At 44.7% G+C, this 17,145-nt stretch overlaps 1 protein-coding gene across 3 annotated transcripts in view; it reads left to right on the forward strand.

The window, feature by feature from the left end:
- Window positions 1–17,145, forward strand: part of LOC137024667 (NACHT, LRR and PYD domains-containing protein 12-like) — a 192,114-nt gene that overhangs the window by 167,744 nt on the left and 7,225 nt on the right. For 2 of the 3 annotated variants that reach the window (XM_067392463.1, XM_067392464.1), the window contains exons 9-10: window positions 925–1,098; window positions 4,481–4,639. In XM_067392463.1, coding sequence (XP_067248564.1) covers window positions 925–1,098; window positions 4,481–4,580 — 274 coding nt within the window. In that variant the 3' untranslated portion in view covers window positions 4,581–4,639. Of the gene's footprint in view, window positions 1–924; window positions 1,099–4,480; window positions 4,640–17,145 lie in introns of those variants that run through there. The other variant, XM_067392465.1, reaches the window with a different exon arrangement.

Below are 17,145 nucleotides of genomic sequence, written 5' to 3' on the forward strand. Positions count from 1 at the left end.
GGATGTAACCATCTCCGAAGTTTGCACTGTGCGTCTGTTTGCCTCTAAATGTCCAATAATTTGCATGTCCTGCCACTCTTTTTCTGCAGCTAAAGATTCCAGCCGTATGTTGTACATAATGTCTGGAGAAAGCTTCTGGCTACAGGACTGTCTCCCATGCAGAGAGTTCTCTTTTCTCCTCGTGTAGCATTTACAGTCAAAGTTACGGATTTTCCCCATTTCTCTGTCTTTATCCCCATCAAATGTTACTATCGATATAGCCTCTGATATCTTACGGTCCAACTCATCTGACGCCATTCTGATACATTTCTTCCTCATCTTCATCTTCGCTCAGTTGTAGATTAGGGATATTATTCAGTCTTATTACGCTGCTTTCATCGTCGCTCAGATCGTCTTCAGAATCAGTGAGTGCTTGTTCATAAGCATCCGGCTTGTCGAAGAAGTACTTCAAAACATTTTCGGTGTAATGGCCACGGTTCAGCTTGTCTAAGATAATCTTTGCGGCGTCCATGTTCATTGAATTTTGATATCAGCTAGAGCCGGCCAGAGTGCTACATAATAAGTAGCCACGCTTCCCTTGGAGGGCAATAACAAAAGAAACAAAAGTCGGCTTATCCAGTATGGAAATACACACAGATAATGACACGCCCCTACTGCGTGCTAGAATCTCTGAGCCAATTTCAACCTCAAAATGTGCGCTTTCAAATATACCAATACTGCTATCTCAAACACGGAGAGGCTTCTTCGTGATCTCAACTAACAGATTCTGCAAAAAAACGAAAATCACCAATTTTGAAAAAAATCTCTTTCTCATTTTGCTCGATAGATGTGCTGCAGATTTGTCACTGGTTTCCGTGACGGGTCACATATGGCCCCTGATTCCCAAACTAATGTAATGTGGACTTTTGCTGTGTGTGTTTGTAGATTGTCTGGCTGTATGGTGACAGAGGAAGGCTGTCATTATGTATCTTCAGCTCTGAGTTCGAACCCCTCACACCTGAGAGAGCTGGACCTGAGCTACAATCACCCAGGAGATTCTGGAGTCAAACTACTCACTGATACACTCAACCAGCAAAACTACGGACTGGATAAACTCAAGTATGTTGAGCAGGAAGAGTTTGACTTTATTTCTTTCATACATTTACAAAATTTCTTACTGAGAATACAGAGGTTTAGCTGCAGTTACACTACAGGGCTGTTGAATGCTTGATTATGATAGTTTGACAAACTTTCTGAGGTGCTCAAATATTGTCAAGTAAATGCAGAGTTAAAGTAGTTCCAGGCAGGTCTCAACTAAATTAGAGCATGATTTTTCCCATTCTGTGTCCAATAAAAATGAACACAAATGCAGTACAGACACACACTAACACACACACACATTCAAACATACACATGCACAGGAATGTGTTAGTGCTGCCCCACGACTTGCCTGAAAAAGGGACTGTAGTAAGTGATGTCCGATATCTGGCTTTCCTCAAGGGGTGTTGGTCAAAACACAGGATCCAATCAGCTTCATCCAAAGGAAGTTTATTTGTTCCTAACACAATGGTAACTTTAATCCTGTACACAACACAGCTGTACAAGGGCTTTACAGAATTAAAGGGTTAGTTCACCCAAATTCTTTCATTTATTACTCATCCTCATGTCGCTTCACACCTGTAAGACCTTCATTAATCTTCAGAACACAAATTAAGATATTTTTGATGAACTCCGATGGGTCAGTGAGGCCTCCATTGACAGCAAGATAATTTACACTTTCAGTGACAAGAAAGGTAGTAAAGACAGTGGTTCAACAGAGTGCCAAAAAACAAAATGATGACTTTATTCAACAATGTCCTCACTTCCATATGTCTCTGATGTGCGAGACACGTCATTTGAATTATCCAAACTTTCAAGCTTTGGCATGACAATATCACAGTCGATGAAGTACACGCTCTTGTTAATTAGGCATCGCTTGGCACTGATGACATCTACACCATCTGCTCTCTGTCTTTCAGAAGCTTGTGGCTGTGGTTGTGTTGCAGCCTCTTCCATCTCTTTTAGTTCATTCTCTGTATATTCTTTTCCGAATAAGTAAGGTTGTGCAAAAAAAAAAAAAAAAAAACACCTGGGTTGTTCCACACCCGTAGGACCATTCATTCATCTTTGGAACACAAATTAAGACATTTTTGATAAAATCAGATGGCTCAGTGAGGCCTGCATCTCCAGCAAGACAATCAACACTTACATTTCCCAGAAAGCTACTAAAGACATATTTAAATCAGTCCATGTGACTACGGTGGTTCAACCTTACTATTATAAAGCGACAAGAATATTTTTTGTGTGCACAAAATAACAAATAACGACTTTATTCAACAATATCTAGTGATGGGTGATTTCAAAACACTGCTTCATGAAGCTTTGACTCTTCACAAATCTTGTGTTTTTAATTTCGTTTGGAGCGTTAAGGTCATGTGAATTTAGTAAACGAGGCTTTGTTACATCATAAATAAATTTCAATGGTTCTCTTGACTTTGGCAGTTTGATTCACGCTCTGAACCTCTGATTCGAAACACAAGATTTATGAAGATTTGAAGCCACCTGATGAAAACAGGTGCACATGAGTACAGACTCAGTTTCTCAGTAATGAGGTAGTAATGTCACTGTTCTTTAAACAGTTAAGCTACCCTATTACAGACACTGCTGCCGGACACACACTCACACACACATACGAAACTACTCCGATCAGGCATAACATTATGACCACCTTCCTAATATTGTGCTGGTGCCACTTTTGCTGCTAAAACAGCCCTGACCTGTGGAGGCATGGACTCCACAAGACCCCTGAAGGTGTGTGTAATGCAGTTCATTGATGTGAGAAGAAGGAGGCTGGAACCGGTAAACACATTTTAATACAAAATATATAAATACAAAACAAAAGTAAAATGCGGCCATCCCTCATGGATGACTGTCACACACTAACACAGTAAAAACCTAACATAAATTCAGGCCTGGTCCTCTCTCATCCTTCAATGTTATTGCTTCTCCCTTTATGCTTCCGGAGCTCCTCCATGAGAAATACGAGACCTGTGCAGTGCGCAGCTGACACTCCTTAACAAATTACGCCACCAGCCTCGCGCTGTTCCCTCACAGCTCTTGCTCCGGCCTGCTTGTCCCATAACCCCATCATCGTTTCATCTTTAAGTTACTAAATTGCATACCAACTGTTAAAGCTGCTAAAGAGGATCTTTTCGTCGGCTGAGAAACCAAAGACTGTTACTGAGTTTTTGAAATGAGCGCATGCGTAAGAACAACCCACCCTCCTTTCGAGGAAACGCCTCCCAAAACTCCTGCATGAGTATTGGAACACGAGTGTTTACCACCAGCATTCGCTGTGTCGTGTTAGTGGATTCATTATGTCAGACTCACCGCAGGTAACTCATAATCTGCAGTTGTTACTCCTGTCTCCTGACAAAAACATTGCATGCAGCGCCTGTGGAGTGTGGAAAGTTACTGGAGAGTGCAGCCGCGCTCGTCTCTCACATGGAACGTCGCGGCAGTGATTGACAAGCCAGAGGGCCAATCGTTTACGCGATGATCGTGTAAACGATTGGCTGATGTTTTTAAGGCCCTACCTCGTGCACAGATGATGTATATTAATATTATTCCTTTCAGTGCACCTAATAAATAGTCTTTTATCAGTTAGTAAAGACTGTTTCAAGTAATATTGAAAAAATGTATAAAACAAAACATCCTCTTTAGCACCTTTAAATAAATCTTATTCAAACGTTCTCTTGACTCCCGAGTCTTTCTGGTAGAACTGATTTCCTGTACCTGTGGACCGTGTATGATGATTTATGCGGTGTTTTGTTTTGCTCCCGACTGTTTTTCCTTCCAGAATTATGTTTGTATTCTTTTTGTAATAAATTGTCTATTGGAACGAGCTGTGTCCGTAACAGTTCTGTATTTGGTTGGTAATATAGGGGAGAGTGGGCTAAGTTGTCACACTTTTCACATGTTTCACACTTGTCACATGTGACGACTTGCCCCAAACTGACATGTGTGCTAATGTTGGCCAAATCTCAAGGTTCTCTCAACATAGCACGTCAGCTAAAGTATCAAGTGTGTCCTCTATGTTGTGCAAAATAATAATTTTTTAACATTCATACCTAACAAAGTTGTATTGCATAAAATTTAAAGTTCACATTTTTTCCTTTTTAAGCCAAAAAATAAGAAAATTGTGCTAACCTCAGATTAGAGCGATCTTGACCACATGTGAACAGAAAGTTCACTATAGAAGAAGAAGTCACACAAAGTGGCTATTTGATTTTTGAGATAGAGCCTCTAGTTTTGGAGTTATGAAGAGTGTGACAAGTTACCCCGCTCTCCCCTACTTAGCCTAATGATTTTTCAAAATTAAAATTGTTGTGTGTGTGTGTGTGATAGAGAGAGTGAGTGTGTGTGTTTACTGACTAACTGTATGACTGTGTGTGTTTTCTAGTGTGGATCATGGGGGAGAGTTCAGGATAACAGCAGGACTACACAAATGTATGTCTACACACACACACACACACACACACACACAGTATCTGTCAAAATGATGCTGTTTAATAATAAATAATAACTATAATACTTTTAGATCACCAATATTTGAATTATAAGACAGTAAAATACGTCTCGGTTACGTATGTAACCCTCGTTCCCTGAAGGAGGGAACGGAGACGTACGTCAGTAGTGACCGACGAATTGGGATATCGCTAGAGAGCCCCTATCAGCTTCGAGAAAACTAAAACAAGCCAATGAACATTGGCGTGCGATATTTGCATAACGCACCCCTCCCCATCCGGGGCATATAAAAGGGGGAGGAGATGCAATCGCACTCTGTTTTTCGCTGAGGAGACAACTGGTGTCCGCACTGCAGCGAGGGTACAGAAACTGTGGCGACGGGACGTACGTCTCCGTTCCCTCCTTCAGGGAACGAGGGTTACATACGTAACCGAGACGTTCCCTTTCAGTCGGTCACGTTCGACGTACGTCAGTAGTGACCGACGAATTGGGATCCCAAATAAAACGCCACAGTTACGAACCCCTTCCAGTGCCCAGCGCAAGCTCTAGCCACCCGTCGCACCAGGGGGACGGAGAAGGGGCGAGCTTACGCCGGGAAGTCTACTGCTGTTCCGAAATACCCACTAAGTAAACTAGACTACACTGGGAAAGCGAACCCAAAGGGGACGCTGCGGAGCCACTACCCACCCAGAGGGGAAGGAATTTACGTGGAACATATGGCCTGGCCCGAAGGGCAGAACGCATACATGTCCCTGGGATGGCCCCACCTAAGTAGGGGGAGACTCATCTGACAGGTGACAGCAGAACTCTGCTAAGGGAAGACACGGACTCACCGTAGGGAGTAACCGTGGACCATGCACATATGGAATCACTCGCTTAGAGGGATTACAACATATGGAACCCAACCAACAGACAACACCGAAGGTGGATGTTGGTCTGGCATCAGACACTCCGCAATGTCCGAGCCGAAGGGGAGGCGGAGGAACTCAACAGGGTTCACCGATCGGGGAACACGACTGGAGTCAAAAATGCACGTATCCAGCCCAGAGAGCGGGAATGGCATTGCAAGCCGACACAGAGAACAGGTTCAACGCGTCTACCGGCTAGTGGAAGCGAGTACACGGGAAGAAACCGGTTCCACACGTAAGCTATAAAACCTAGCAAACGTGTTTGGTGTCGCCCAGCCCGCAGCTCTACAGATATCTGTCAGCGAGGCGCCCTGAGCCAACGCCCAGGAAGAGGCCACCCCTCTGGTGGAGTGGGCTCTCAACCCGAACGGGCAAGGCACGCCCTGGGAATCATAAGCCAGGGCGATGGCATCCACAATCCAGTGGGCCATCCTCTGCTTGGAGACAGCCTTCCCTTTCTGCTGGCCTCCATAACAGACAAAGAGCTGATCTGAGGTCCTAAAGCTTCGAGTTCTATCCACGTAAACGCGCAGAGCGCGGACTGGACAGAGCAAAGCCAGGGCTGGGTCTGCCTCCTCCGAAGGCAGCGCTTGCAGGTTCACTACCTGATCTCTGAAGGGAGTGGTAGGAACCTTGGGCACATATCCAGGCCGGGGTCTCAGGATAACGTGAGAGTCACCAGGCCCGAATTCCAGGCACGATTCGTCGACCGAAAATGCGTGCAGGTCCCCTACCCTCTTGAGCGAGGCCAATGCAACCAGGAGGACGGTCTTAAAGGACAGTACTTTTAACTCAACTGATTGCAAGGGCTCGAAGGGATGATGCCGAAGGGATGAAAGAACTACGGAAAGATCCCAAGAGGGTATGGAGGGGGGACGAGGCGGATTCAGTCTCCTCGCTCCCCTCAGGAACCTGACGACCAGATCGTGCTTCCCCAAGGACTTCCCATCAGCTGCATTGTGATGTGCGGCAATGGCGGCAACATACACTTTGAGGGTGGAGGGAGACAGCTTTCGCTCCAGACCCTCCTGCAGGAGGAAAGCACGGATCTGACCGAGCATGATCGGGGGTCTTCTCGGTGAGAAGAGCACCACTCAACGAACAGGTTCCACTTCAACGCATAGAGGCTCCTAGTGGAAGGAGCTCTAGCGGAAGTGATAGTGTCTACAACCGCTTGCGGGAGATCATTTAGAACCTCCGCATCCCGTCCAGGGACCACACGTGGAGGTTCCACAGGTCGGGACGCGGGTGCCAGAGGGTGCCCCCTCTCTGAGTCAGAAGATCCTTCCTCAGAGGAATGGGCCAGGGAGGGGCTGCCGTGAGGAGCATGAGGTCCGAAAACCATGTCCGGGTGGGCCAATAAGGGGCCACCAACAAGACCTGCTCCCCATCCTCCCTGACTTTGCACAAGAGTTGAGCAAGAAGGCTCACTGGGGGAAACGCATACTTGCGAAGACCCCGGGGCCAACTGTGTGCCAGTGCATCCGTGCCGAGAGTACCTGCGGTCAGGGAATAGAACCACTGGCACTGAGCATTCTCCTGGGAGGCAAACAGATCTATCTGAGCCTCGCCGAAGTAATGCCAAATCAGCTGGACTACCTGGGGATGGAGTCTCCATTCGCCCGCAAGTGGAGGCTGCTGTGAAAGCTCGTCGGCTGCACGGTTGAGCACACCTGGGACATGACTGGCACGAAGCGACCTCAGATGCTTCTGACTCCATAACAAGAGATGGCGGGCGAGTTGCGACATGCGGCGGGAGCGTAGACCACCTTGATGATTGATGTACGCTACGGTCGCAATGCTGTCTGAGCGGACTAGAACGTGCTTGCCTGTCAACAGCTCCTTGAAGCGGCCCAGCGCAAGACGAACTGCCAGCAACTCGAGGCAATTGATATGCCAATGCAGCTGAGGCCCCGTCCAAAGACCTGAGGCTGCATGCCCGTTGTACGTGGCGCCCCACCCTAAGGTCGAGGCATCTGTGTGAACCACAGCGTGCCTGGACACCTGTTCGAGGGGAACTCCTGCCCGCAGGAACGAGGGGTCTGACCATCGAGTGAGGGCACGGCGGCAGCTCTGTGTCAGAGGAACACGGAACGTGCCGTGTTGCCACGCCCATCTCGGGACCCGGCCGTGGAGCCAGTGTTGGAGCGGCCTCATATGAAGCAATCCGAGCGGCGTGACCGCGGCTACGGATGCCATATGCCCCAGGAGCCTCTGAAACATTTTCAGTGGGGCCGCTGTCCTGCACTTGAGCGTACTCAGGCAGTTCAACACCGACTGGACGCGCTCCTCTGTGAGTTGCGCAGTCGGGGCGACCGAGTCCAGTTCCATACCGAGATAAGAGATCCTCTGCCCGGGGGAGAGTTTGCTCTTGTCCCAGCTGACCCGAAGACCCAACCGGCTGAGGTGTGCCAACACCAGATCCCTGTGTTCGCACAACTGCTCCCGCGAACTGGCTAGAATAAGCCAGTCGTCGAGATAGTTGAGAATACGAACGCCTTGTTCCTTGAGGGGAACAATGGCCGCCTCCGCAACCTTCGTAAAGACGCGGGGAGACAGGGCCAGCCCGAAGGGCAGGACTTTGTACTGATATGCCCGACCCTCGAACGCAAACCGTAGGAAGGGTCTGTGACGAGGCAGAATCGAGACATGAAAGTACGCGTCCTTCAGGTCTATAGCTGCGAACCAATCTTGGGGACGGATGCATTGAAAAATGCGTTTCTGCGTCAACATCTTGAATGGCAGCCTGTGAAGGGACCGATTCAGGACTCGCAGATCCAAGATTGGCCGTAACCCACCTCCTTTCTTCGGTACAATGAAGTAGGGACTGTAAAACCCTGACTTCATATCGGCTGGAGGGACCGGCTCGATTGCGTCCTTCGCCAGGAGGACAGCAATCTCCGCCCGAAGAACAGGAGCACTGTCCAGTGACACCTGAGTGTAGTGGACACCTCTGAACACCGGGGGACGCCGGGCGAACTGAATCGCATAGCCGAGCCTGATAGTGCGGATGAGCCAGCGGGACGGGCTGGGAAGCGTTAACCAGGCTTCCAGACGCCGAACGAGCGGGACCAAGGGCACCACAGGCGCACCGGGAGTGGGGCAGAGAGGCAGAATACTGGGACTCGACTCGGACAGCACAGCACAGCGGCCCGAAGTGGAGTCAGATTCTGCGGGGTGACAGCAACGATGGGAGACGGTACACGTGGTACGGCCTGCACCATCGGGGCGCCCCCTACTGGCGAAATGAGAGGGGGCTGCGGACACCAAGGCAGAGCCCCGGGTCCTGACAACCGCGCCCTCTTGTGACCTGGAGGATGAAAGGGAAACAGCTCTTTCTGAAAAGGTGGGTACCGCTGGACTCCGGAGAGCCAGCGGCGGAACACATACAACAAGTTTCTCCCGGCCCTCCCCCGGGAGTGGAGGGGCAGATGGAATCCCCCCCTGAAGAGCTGCTACTTCCTCCTCCAGGTCGCCCGCTTCAGGATCGCGACTTCCTCGACCTCTTACCACCTGGCTTGGCTTGAGCGGGCTGGGCGCCCCGGCCGGCGCCGGCTCCCTGCTGTTTGGCTGGTGGAGGCTGCTGCTTGGCCAACTTAGCGGGAGCGGAGGACGACGCGGCCGGGCGCCCTCGGCGACGAGCAGGCTGAGGTTGCGCCGCCGGCGGGGTGGAGGCAGCAGCGGGCCGGCGGGGCAAGACATGTTTAATGGCCTCAGCCTGCTTCTGGGCAGCAGAGAACTGTTGGGCGAAGCTCTCTACTGCGTCGCCGAATAGGCCAGCCTGGGACACGGGGGAGTCCAGGAACCGATATTTATCGGTCTCCGTCATGTCAGCCAGGTTTAGCCATAGATGGCGCTGCTGGACTACCATAGTAGCCATCGCTTGACCAACGGAGCGTGCTGTCACTTTAGTCGCCCGTAGGGCGAGATCGGTGGCAGCTCGCAACTCCCCCAACAGATGCTGGTCAAGACCACCCTGTGGCATTTCCGATAACGCTTTTGCCTGATACACTTGCAAAAGGGCCATGGCATGCAGGGCGGAGGCAGCCTGCCCACAAGCTCTATAAGCCTTCTCCGTCAGAGAGGAAGAAAACTTACAGGCTCGGGACGGAAGGCGCGGGTCACCACGCCAGCCGGCGGCCGTAGGGCACAACTGCATCGCTACAGACCGTTCGACTGGAGGGATTCCCGTATAGCCTTTAGCCTCTCCGCCATCCAGGGTGGTGAAGGCGGACGAGGGGCCTGGCCTCGAACGAACACTATACGGCGTCCGCCAAGACCTGGTCACCTCGTCGTGCACCTCCGGGAAGAAAGGCATCGGGGCGGGACGCTGAGGACCAGCGCGACCCGCCCCAAGGTACCAATCGTCAAGCCAAGAGGGGCCGGGACAGGGTGGAGGGTTCCACACGAGCCCGACGCTCTCGGCAGCCCGGGAAAGCACAGCCATCAACTCAGGATCCGACTCGGCCACAGCCGCCACCCCGTGAGACGGGGGCTCAGCCGAGTCATCCTCTCCCGAGGACTCATGCTCGCCTTCCGATACCGTGATCGACATCTGGTCCTCCGCAGGTGCACCGAAGGACAATACCGGACGCTCCGAAGAGGGCCCGGCGTGACACGGCGGTAACACCACTGGCTGCAGTGCAGCAGAGGCGGCAGGGGCCCGCGGAGCAACACTCGGCGGGGAAGCCCTAACCGTGACCCTCAAGTCACCCTGCCTACACGCCGACGAACCGTCACCCCGACCGGAGCCAGAGAAAACGGCCGCACGGGGCATAGGGGAGGGGACCCCCGCTCCCTGAGAACCAAGGAACGAGAGTCTCGACCTCAGCACCGCGATAGTCATGTTCCCACAATGAGAACATGAACCATCTACAAACGCGGCCTCAGCGTGCTGAACGCCCAAGCACGTGATACAGCGATTGTGCCCATCAGCAGGGACCAGGGAACGACCACACCCAGTAGCGCACAGACGAAATGCCATCTCCCCAGATGCAGGGTTCGTCTGTAAAGTCTAATAGAGGGGGAAACTCACAGCTCTTTTGTGAATGAGACACACAGGGAGTGTCACGAAGTGTGGTAAACACACACACGGGACCCGGCCAAATCGCAGACCAAACAATTGGAATTACAGCGGAACGCTGTTTCACAGCCGATGTTGCCGCCCGGACCCGGAAGCTCGTGGACTCGCTGCAGTGTCGTTGCGCCAAACACGGTAAGAACGCTGTTTCTTCTTGTTTTAAAGATCTTCTTAGCTGTAGGACACCAAAGCTTGGCTCCGAAGCGAAAGACAGAGTGCGATTGCATCTCCTCCCCCTTTTATATGCCCCGGATGGGGAGGGGTGCGTTATGCAAATATCGCACGCCAATGTTCATTGGCTTGCTTTAGTTTTCTCGAAGCTGATAGGGGCTCTCTAGCGATATCCCAATTCGTGACCGACTGAAAGGGAACTACTAAATACTACTACTGTGAATGAAAATTAATATTTTATAAAGAGTATATTACTCTACAATAGGACGTTACAATACTGTTATATTGGCAGAAACCAGCAGTTTCAGTGAAAACAGGTTTATAAATTCATCTTATTACAAATCAGGTGAAATACTGTAATCAGCTGTCCACAAAAATGTTGGATATAATGCGACTGTGAAAACTGAGTGTAACCAGTGCTCGCTGCGTTTCCAAATGCACATTAAACTCAAAGCACATGAAGAGATGCATTCATTCCCTGTGAACCAAGACGTGGAAAACAAGCTGATGGAGTGAGCAAAGTGTGCTCTTCACTCTGAAACATGCAGCACAACGGTCTACAGACTAACTTAACCCTCTGGAGTCTGAGGCTGATTTGGGGCCTGGAGAAGTTTTGACATGCTCTGACATTTGTGCTTTTTTCAGTTCTTCATAAACATATTAATGGAAAAAGTGGCATTACACTGTATTCAGCACAAACTAGGCTACAATAATATGTGAGGAACATGTATGTACATGTTTGTGTTTTTGAAGGAATAACATTTATGCGTGGTTATTGAAAAAACAAAAAACTTAAGTCACTGAAATAAGGCCAAAAAAAGTATAGTAAATCTGTGTTCACAAGACTTTTGGGTATTGGAGGTTGTAGACTAGAATTTTTGCTTCAGAATTATGTAAAAATTATGCTGCCTACTCCTTCATATAAAACAATATATTGATTTAGTTTTTGTAAGACACTTTTTGCCAAGGAACACAGTATGCGAGGAGGCGTGAATCACCACTGAAAATGGGCCATTCTCACCTGAGAAGACAAAAGAATTGGATAGTAATGAGCTGAAATGACTTGCATATTAATGAGGCATTTCAGTCAGGTAGGCTGTGAAAAAAAACCTCCTGTGATGTCTCAAGCTCATTATGATATATGAAACATACAGAAAAATATTATTACAATATAAAGTAATGGTTTTATATTATACTTTAAAATATAATGTATTTCTGTGATGCAAAGAGTCTGAATATAGGCTTTTAGTTTAAAAGCATGCACATTTGTAGAAATATTGGATTCTCATATGCTTATGTCAATTTTCTATACAGAGGAGTTATTTTTATTTAATATTCACTGTCATTACTATGAGCGCTGGTGTTTTCAATTCATCCTTGAAGTCGGAGGGCGCTCTATGCATTTTTAGTCCACAAATTCATCTAAAAGAAGAAGAGGCTATTCCATGAATGGAGTTTCCAATTCATACAGCTGCAGGAGGGCGCTAAAGAAACAAAAACTCATCTAAAATTCATCCATAGAAGAAAAGTAAACAGGAACTAACTGTATGTCTTCTAGAGATCGCTAACCATGACTTTTACATCCAGATAAACACTTTTCAAGACAATAAATACACGATTGAGATGATGAATGCATGTATTGCCTCTGAATTTGCGTCTGAATAGCGCTGGCTCCGTGGGCGTGGCCGCATTAGCGGATAATGAGCTGAATCACAGTCTTCTGACATGGCTCTCTTTTCATACAGATTACATAAACACAGAAGGTTTGTTTTCGATTTGACTTACATGATTTAAAACCTGACATCTTAACGTTTTTTAGACATAAGTTTAATTTTTCTGCGATTAGTATTCACTAAGTTACAGTTCATTTTCTGAGAATTATCAGATTGGATTTCGTTCAGAGGGAGAGGAGAGATCACGCATCATGTTAGTTTTCTTTATTTTACAAAAAGCACAACATTTTGTTTTTACTTTGAGTGTATATAAATAAAAGAAGACATTCTATAGTTTCAATTGATATATTACTTATGTCTCTATGACAAAAAATGACGGAGTATTTGAAGTCTGTTTTGCTGCAATGTGAAAAAAAAACTGCAAAACGCGCCGGCGCGTTTTTAGACCTCAGAGTGTTAATTATCGTCTTTTGTGATTTGATAAGGGCACAAAGCCATATCGTGCTTTTTATTTTAGTTTCTGTTTATGAATGGCTTGCTGCCTGATTTGTTATTGTATCCCATTTATATTTGTTTGTTTGATGGAGCTATTCTGGTGTTTATTTTATTTTTGAAGGATCTGTTCTGGTGCCTCAGCGATCGTTGTCTATCTTGTCAGATTTGTGATTTTTCTTGTCGGATATGTGATTTACTCTTGTCATTTATTTAATTGTGACCTATTATAGACTTGACTTGAAGTTTTGGGCTAATTATCTGACTGTTTTAATCATGATTGTAAACACCTGTGGATTTAGATTTCATTCTCTATATTACTATTGAGAGTGAATGAAATTGTCACACTGACGAAGGCGAAGAAACGTTTGTCCACTTATCTCCTGTGTACTTCAATTAAAGTCTTTTTAGAGTGCAGAACTTCTTTGTATCTTTAGATGCTTTACCAAAGCAACGACACAAAACACAAAGATTTATGTTATTATGAGACATGTAAAATATTTTTGGTTCAAACTGTGTTTCTTTAAAATCTGTGTACACCTGGTCACTTCATGCATTTTCTCTGATGGGATAGTTATCAGGTGTAAATGCCCTCTGAAACACATTCGCTCAAATCACTTCAAGAGGTGGTCTGGGACGCATTCCAGATGAAACTGAACTGAAGTCTAAATGCATCTGGTTGTTTTATACCACATATGTAAATTATACTCCTCCCAAAAATACTAAAAAATAAACATGTGAGAGTGTGCTATTGTCACAGAGACGAAATCCGTGGTTCCCTACTCTGGCCATCAGAGGTCACCCTCACCGGAATACTGACACACACGCACACACTACATTTCCCATCGGCCCCGTACCTTTCCACTGATCATCCCATCCAGCTGCAACTCATTACCTGGACTACTTAAGCTGCATTGTCTTGCATTCTTTGCAAGGTCTTGTACTACTACAGTTTGCTTTTTTTGCTTTTAGTTTTTCTGCCTTCCTGTTGTTGACCCCGTTTGATCCCCATTAGGATTCTCTGCTGCCTGCCCATTGGACTATTTGCCTTGATTCTGACCGGTGATTGTTATCTGCCTGCCCTGACCCATTGCCTGTATAATGGCTACGATTCTGCCTGCCCTCTGCTGTTCTAGTCTGCTGTTGTTTGACCGTTGCCTGTCTGACCATGATCATCGTCTAATAAAGCCTGCTTATAGATCCCACTTCGTGTGACGAGTCGTCACAGCTATATTCTACCGGTCAAAAGTTTATGAACAGTAAGATTTTTTAAAGGTTTTAAAAGACGTCTCTTCTGCTCACCAAGGCTTCATTTATTTTATCCAAAACACAGCAAAAACATTAATATTGTGAAATATTATTACAGTTTAAAATAGCTGTTTTCTATTTAAATATATTCAAAAAAGTCATTTATTCCTGTGATCAAAGCTGAATTTTCAGCATCATTACTCCAGTCTTCAGTGTCACATGATCCTTCAGAAATCATTCTAATATGATGATTTGCTAAAGAAACATTTATGATTATTATCAGTTTTTTTTTTTTTTAAAGAAATTAATACTTCTATTCAGCAAGGATGCATTAAATTGGTCAAAAGTGACAGTATAGACATTTATAATGTTACAAAAGCTTTATATTTCAGAAAAAAATTATATTTATTTTTCTCAAGAAAACATTTTACTGCAGACAAAAGATTCAGAGATGATCCAAATGAAGCAGCACAGAAACTTTACACTGATTAACACTGATTGATCTGTCAACTGAAAACATTTTCACAATACAGGGTTTTTCCTGGGTCAGAAATGATCTTCGGTGGTGGTGGACAAACACTGTCATCCACAGTACAAAATACCATACCCATGTGATCTGTGAGTTCAGTACTGACAGTAAATCCAACAAATATCAACATATCCTATTCATGAATTTAGGAATGAACACTGTCAGGACAGATAATAAAACTCATTTATATTTAAAAATCTGTACATTTAAATGTAAAAAGTCACTAAGTGACCACTTTGAAAAGTTAGTAATAAAATGAACAGAGTAATACATTACACAGCAAAAGTAGGAGATCTGTTATTTTTACATTTACACCCCAATACTTAATAAAGAGATTATTTTGTTCCGACAATTGCTATGGTAATCAGGGTCAGTTGGATTTAATCACACATTTAAATACATTTGTCAATCCAGAAACTAATATATTTTAAATATTCATTATATAGGCCTACAGAAAGCAAAGATTGCTGCTGTATTAGTCAACACGAGAAACACAACGCTTCTGCCAAAACTTCAGTTATAATAAACGAAGGTGTCTGTCTACAGTGTGCTGTTTATCTCTTATTTGTATTGTGTTTATACTTGGTAACATTTTATAATATGGTTCATTGGTTAAACATTAGTTAATATATTAACTGACATTAACTAACTACGAGCAATACATTTGTTACTGTATTCACTAATCTTTGTTAATGTTAGTTAATGAAAATACAGCTGTTCATTGTTTGTTCATGTTAGTTCACAGTGCATTAACTAATGTTAACAAGATTTTAATAATGTATTAGTAAATGTTGAAATTAACATTAAAGGCACAATATGTAAGATTTTTACATTAAAATATCCAAAAACCACCTGCACAGTGTTATATATTTCACTCAGCTGTGTAGTTACATTATCCTAAATGTTTAAGAGAAATTCACAGTTTGGTAACACTTTAGAATACTGATCCTTCATTAATGAATAACTACACAGGAACAAATGAGTAATGCATTATTAACACTATAGTAACTACTATTAACTAACAAGTAACTCTGATGAATGAATTAGTAAGTAATAGTGCTCAGTTAAAGGTGGTAGTTCACTATTAACTAATTAGTAACTACTGCTTTTTCATTCCTCCCAGTGAACTACTATATACAGGTTCATAATTAATGTGAATAATGAATAATGTATAATTAATTCTAGAGTAAAGGCTTTGTTAAGCCACTAGTAATGACTGAAGTATTACCAAATACTTCAGAAGGAATTACTAATTATTTGGATCAGTATTCTAAAGTGAAAAGCATGATAACTCTCTAGTAACTACTGGAGTCACTGTAAACTTTTGAGGTTTTTGTAAAGTATTGGATAGTAATAACTCAAGAGTTACTATATAACTCTAAAGTAACTACTACTTATTTGGATCAGTATTCTAAAGTGAAGATCTTTGTAACACACTAGTAATTACTCAAGTGTTACTACGTCCTTCTAAAGGAACTACTAATTATTTGGATCAGTATTCTACAGTGAAGATCATGGTAACCCTCTAGTAATTACTTAAGTGTTACCAAATATATCATAAGGAATTACTGTACAAAAACATACAAAAACATCAAAGGTTTACAATGACTACAGTAGTTACTAGAGAGTTATCATGCTTTTCACTTTAGAATACTGATCCAAATAATTAGTAATTCCTTCTTAAGTATTTAGTAATACTTCAGTCATTACTAGTGGGTTACCATGACCTTTAATTTAGAATTAATTATACATTATGCATCATTCATGTTAATTATGAACCTGTATATAGTAGTTCTTAGTAGTTCTCTGGGAGGAATGAAAAAACAGTAGTTACTGATTAGTTAATAGTGAACTACCACCTTTAACTGAGCACTATTACTTACTAATTCATTAATCAGAGTTTCTTGTTAGTTAATAGTAGTTACTAGAGTGTTAATAATGCATTACTCATTTGTTCCTGTGTAGTTATTCATTAATGAAGGATCAGTATTCTAAAGTGTTACCCACAGTTTTAAATAGTGCCCGTCCCTCCCTTGTCACTTGGCGCCTGTCAGTGATGTAATATCTGCGTTATCCTGGTTTCCTTGTACTGCATAGTAACCATGGCAACAGATGGGACAGCTGCCTTACGTCTACTGTTGTTGATTCGTTCAAACATTATGGACCATGGCAAGCAAACTTTGGGACAAAAATAAAAAATAAAACGAGGATCAATATCGGTGTGGCATTTCCGAGATGGCGAGAGCTTTGTGACAAACTTTGACTTGACAGAGACGCCGTTCTTGCACCTTATTAGACAAGCAAATGTAGGTTACGTAAGACTAATCAATGTTATATAGATTATAACACGATGAAATGTTAGAATATCATCAGTATGATAATGTAATGTTGATCTAGCTTACTGTTGGTCTCATACAGCCAACAAACTAATACATAGAACAACTTTACAACTTTCAAATGCAGTTTAGATTGATAGTGTAACGCTGCGTTACCTCACAG

This window comes from Chanodichthys erythropterus, chromosome 8 (assembly GCF_024489055.1).
Source record: "Chanodichthys erythropterus isolate Z2021 chromosome 8, ASM2448905v1, whole genome shotgun sequence".
NCBI lineage: Eukaryota > Metazoa > Chordata > Actinopteri > Cypriniformes > Xenocyprididae > Chanodichthys > Chanodichthys erythropterus.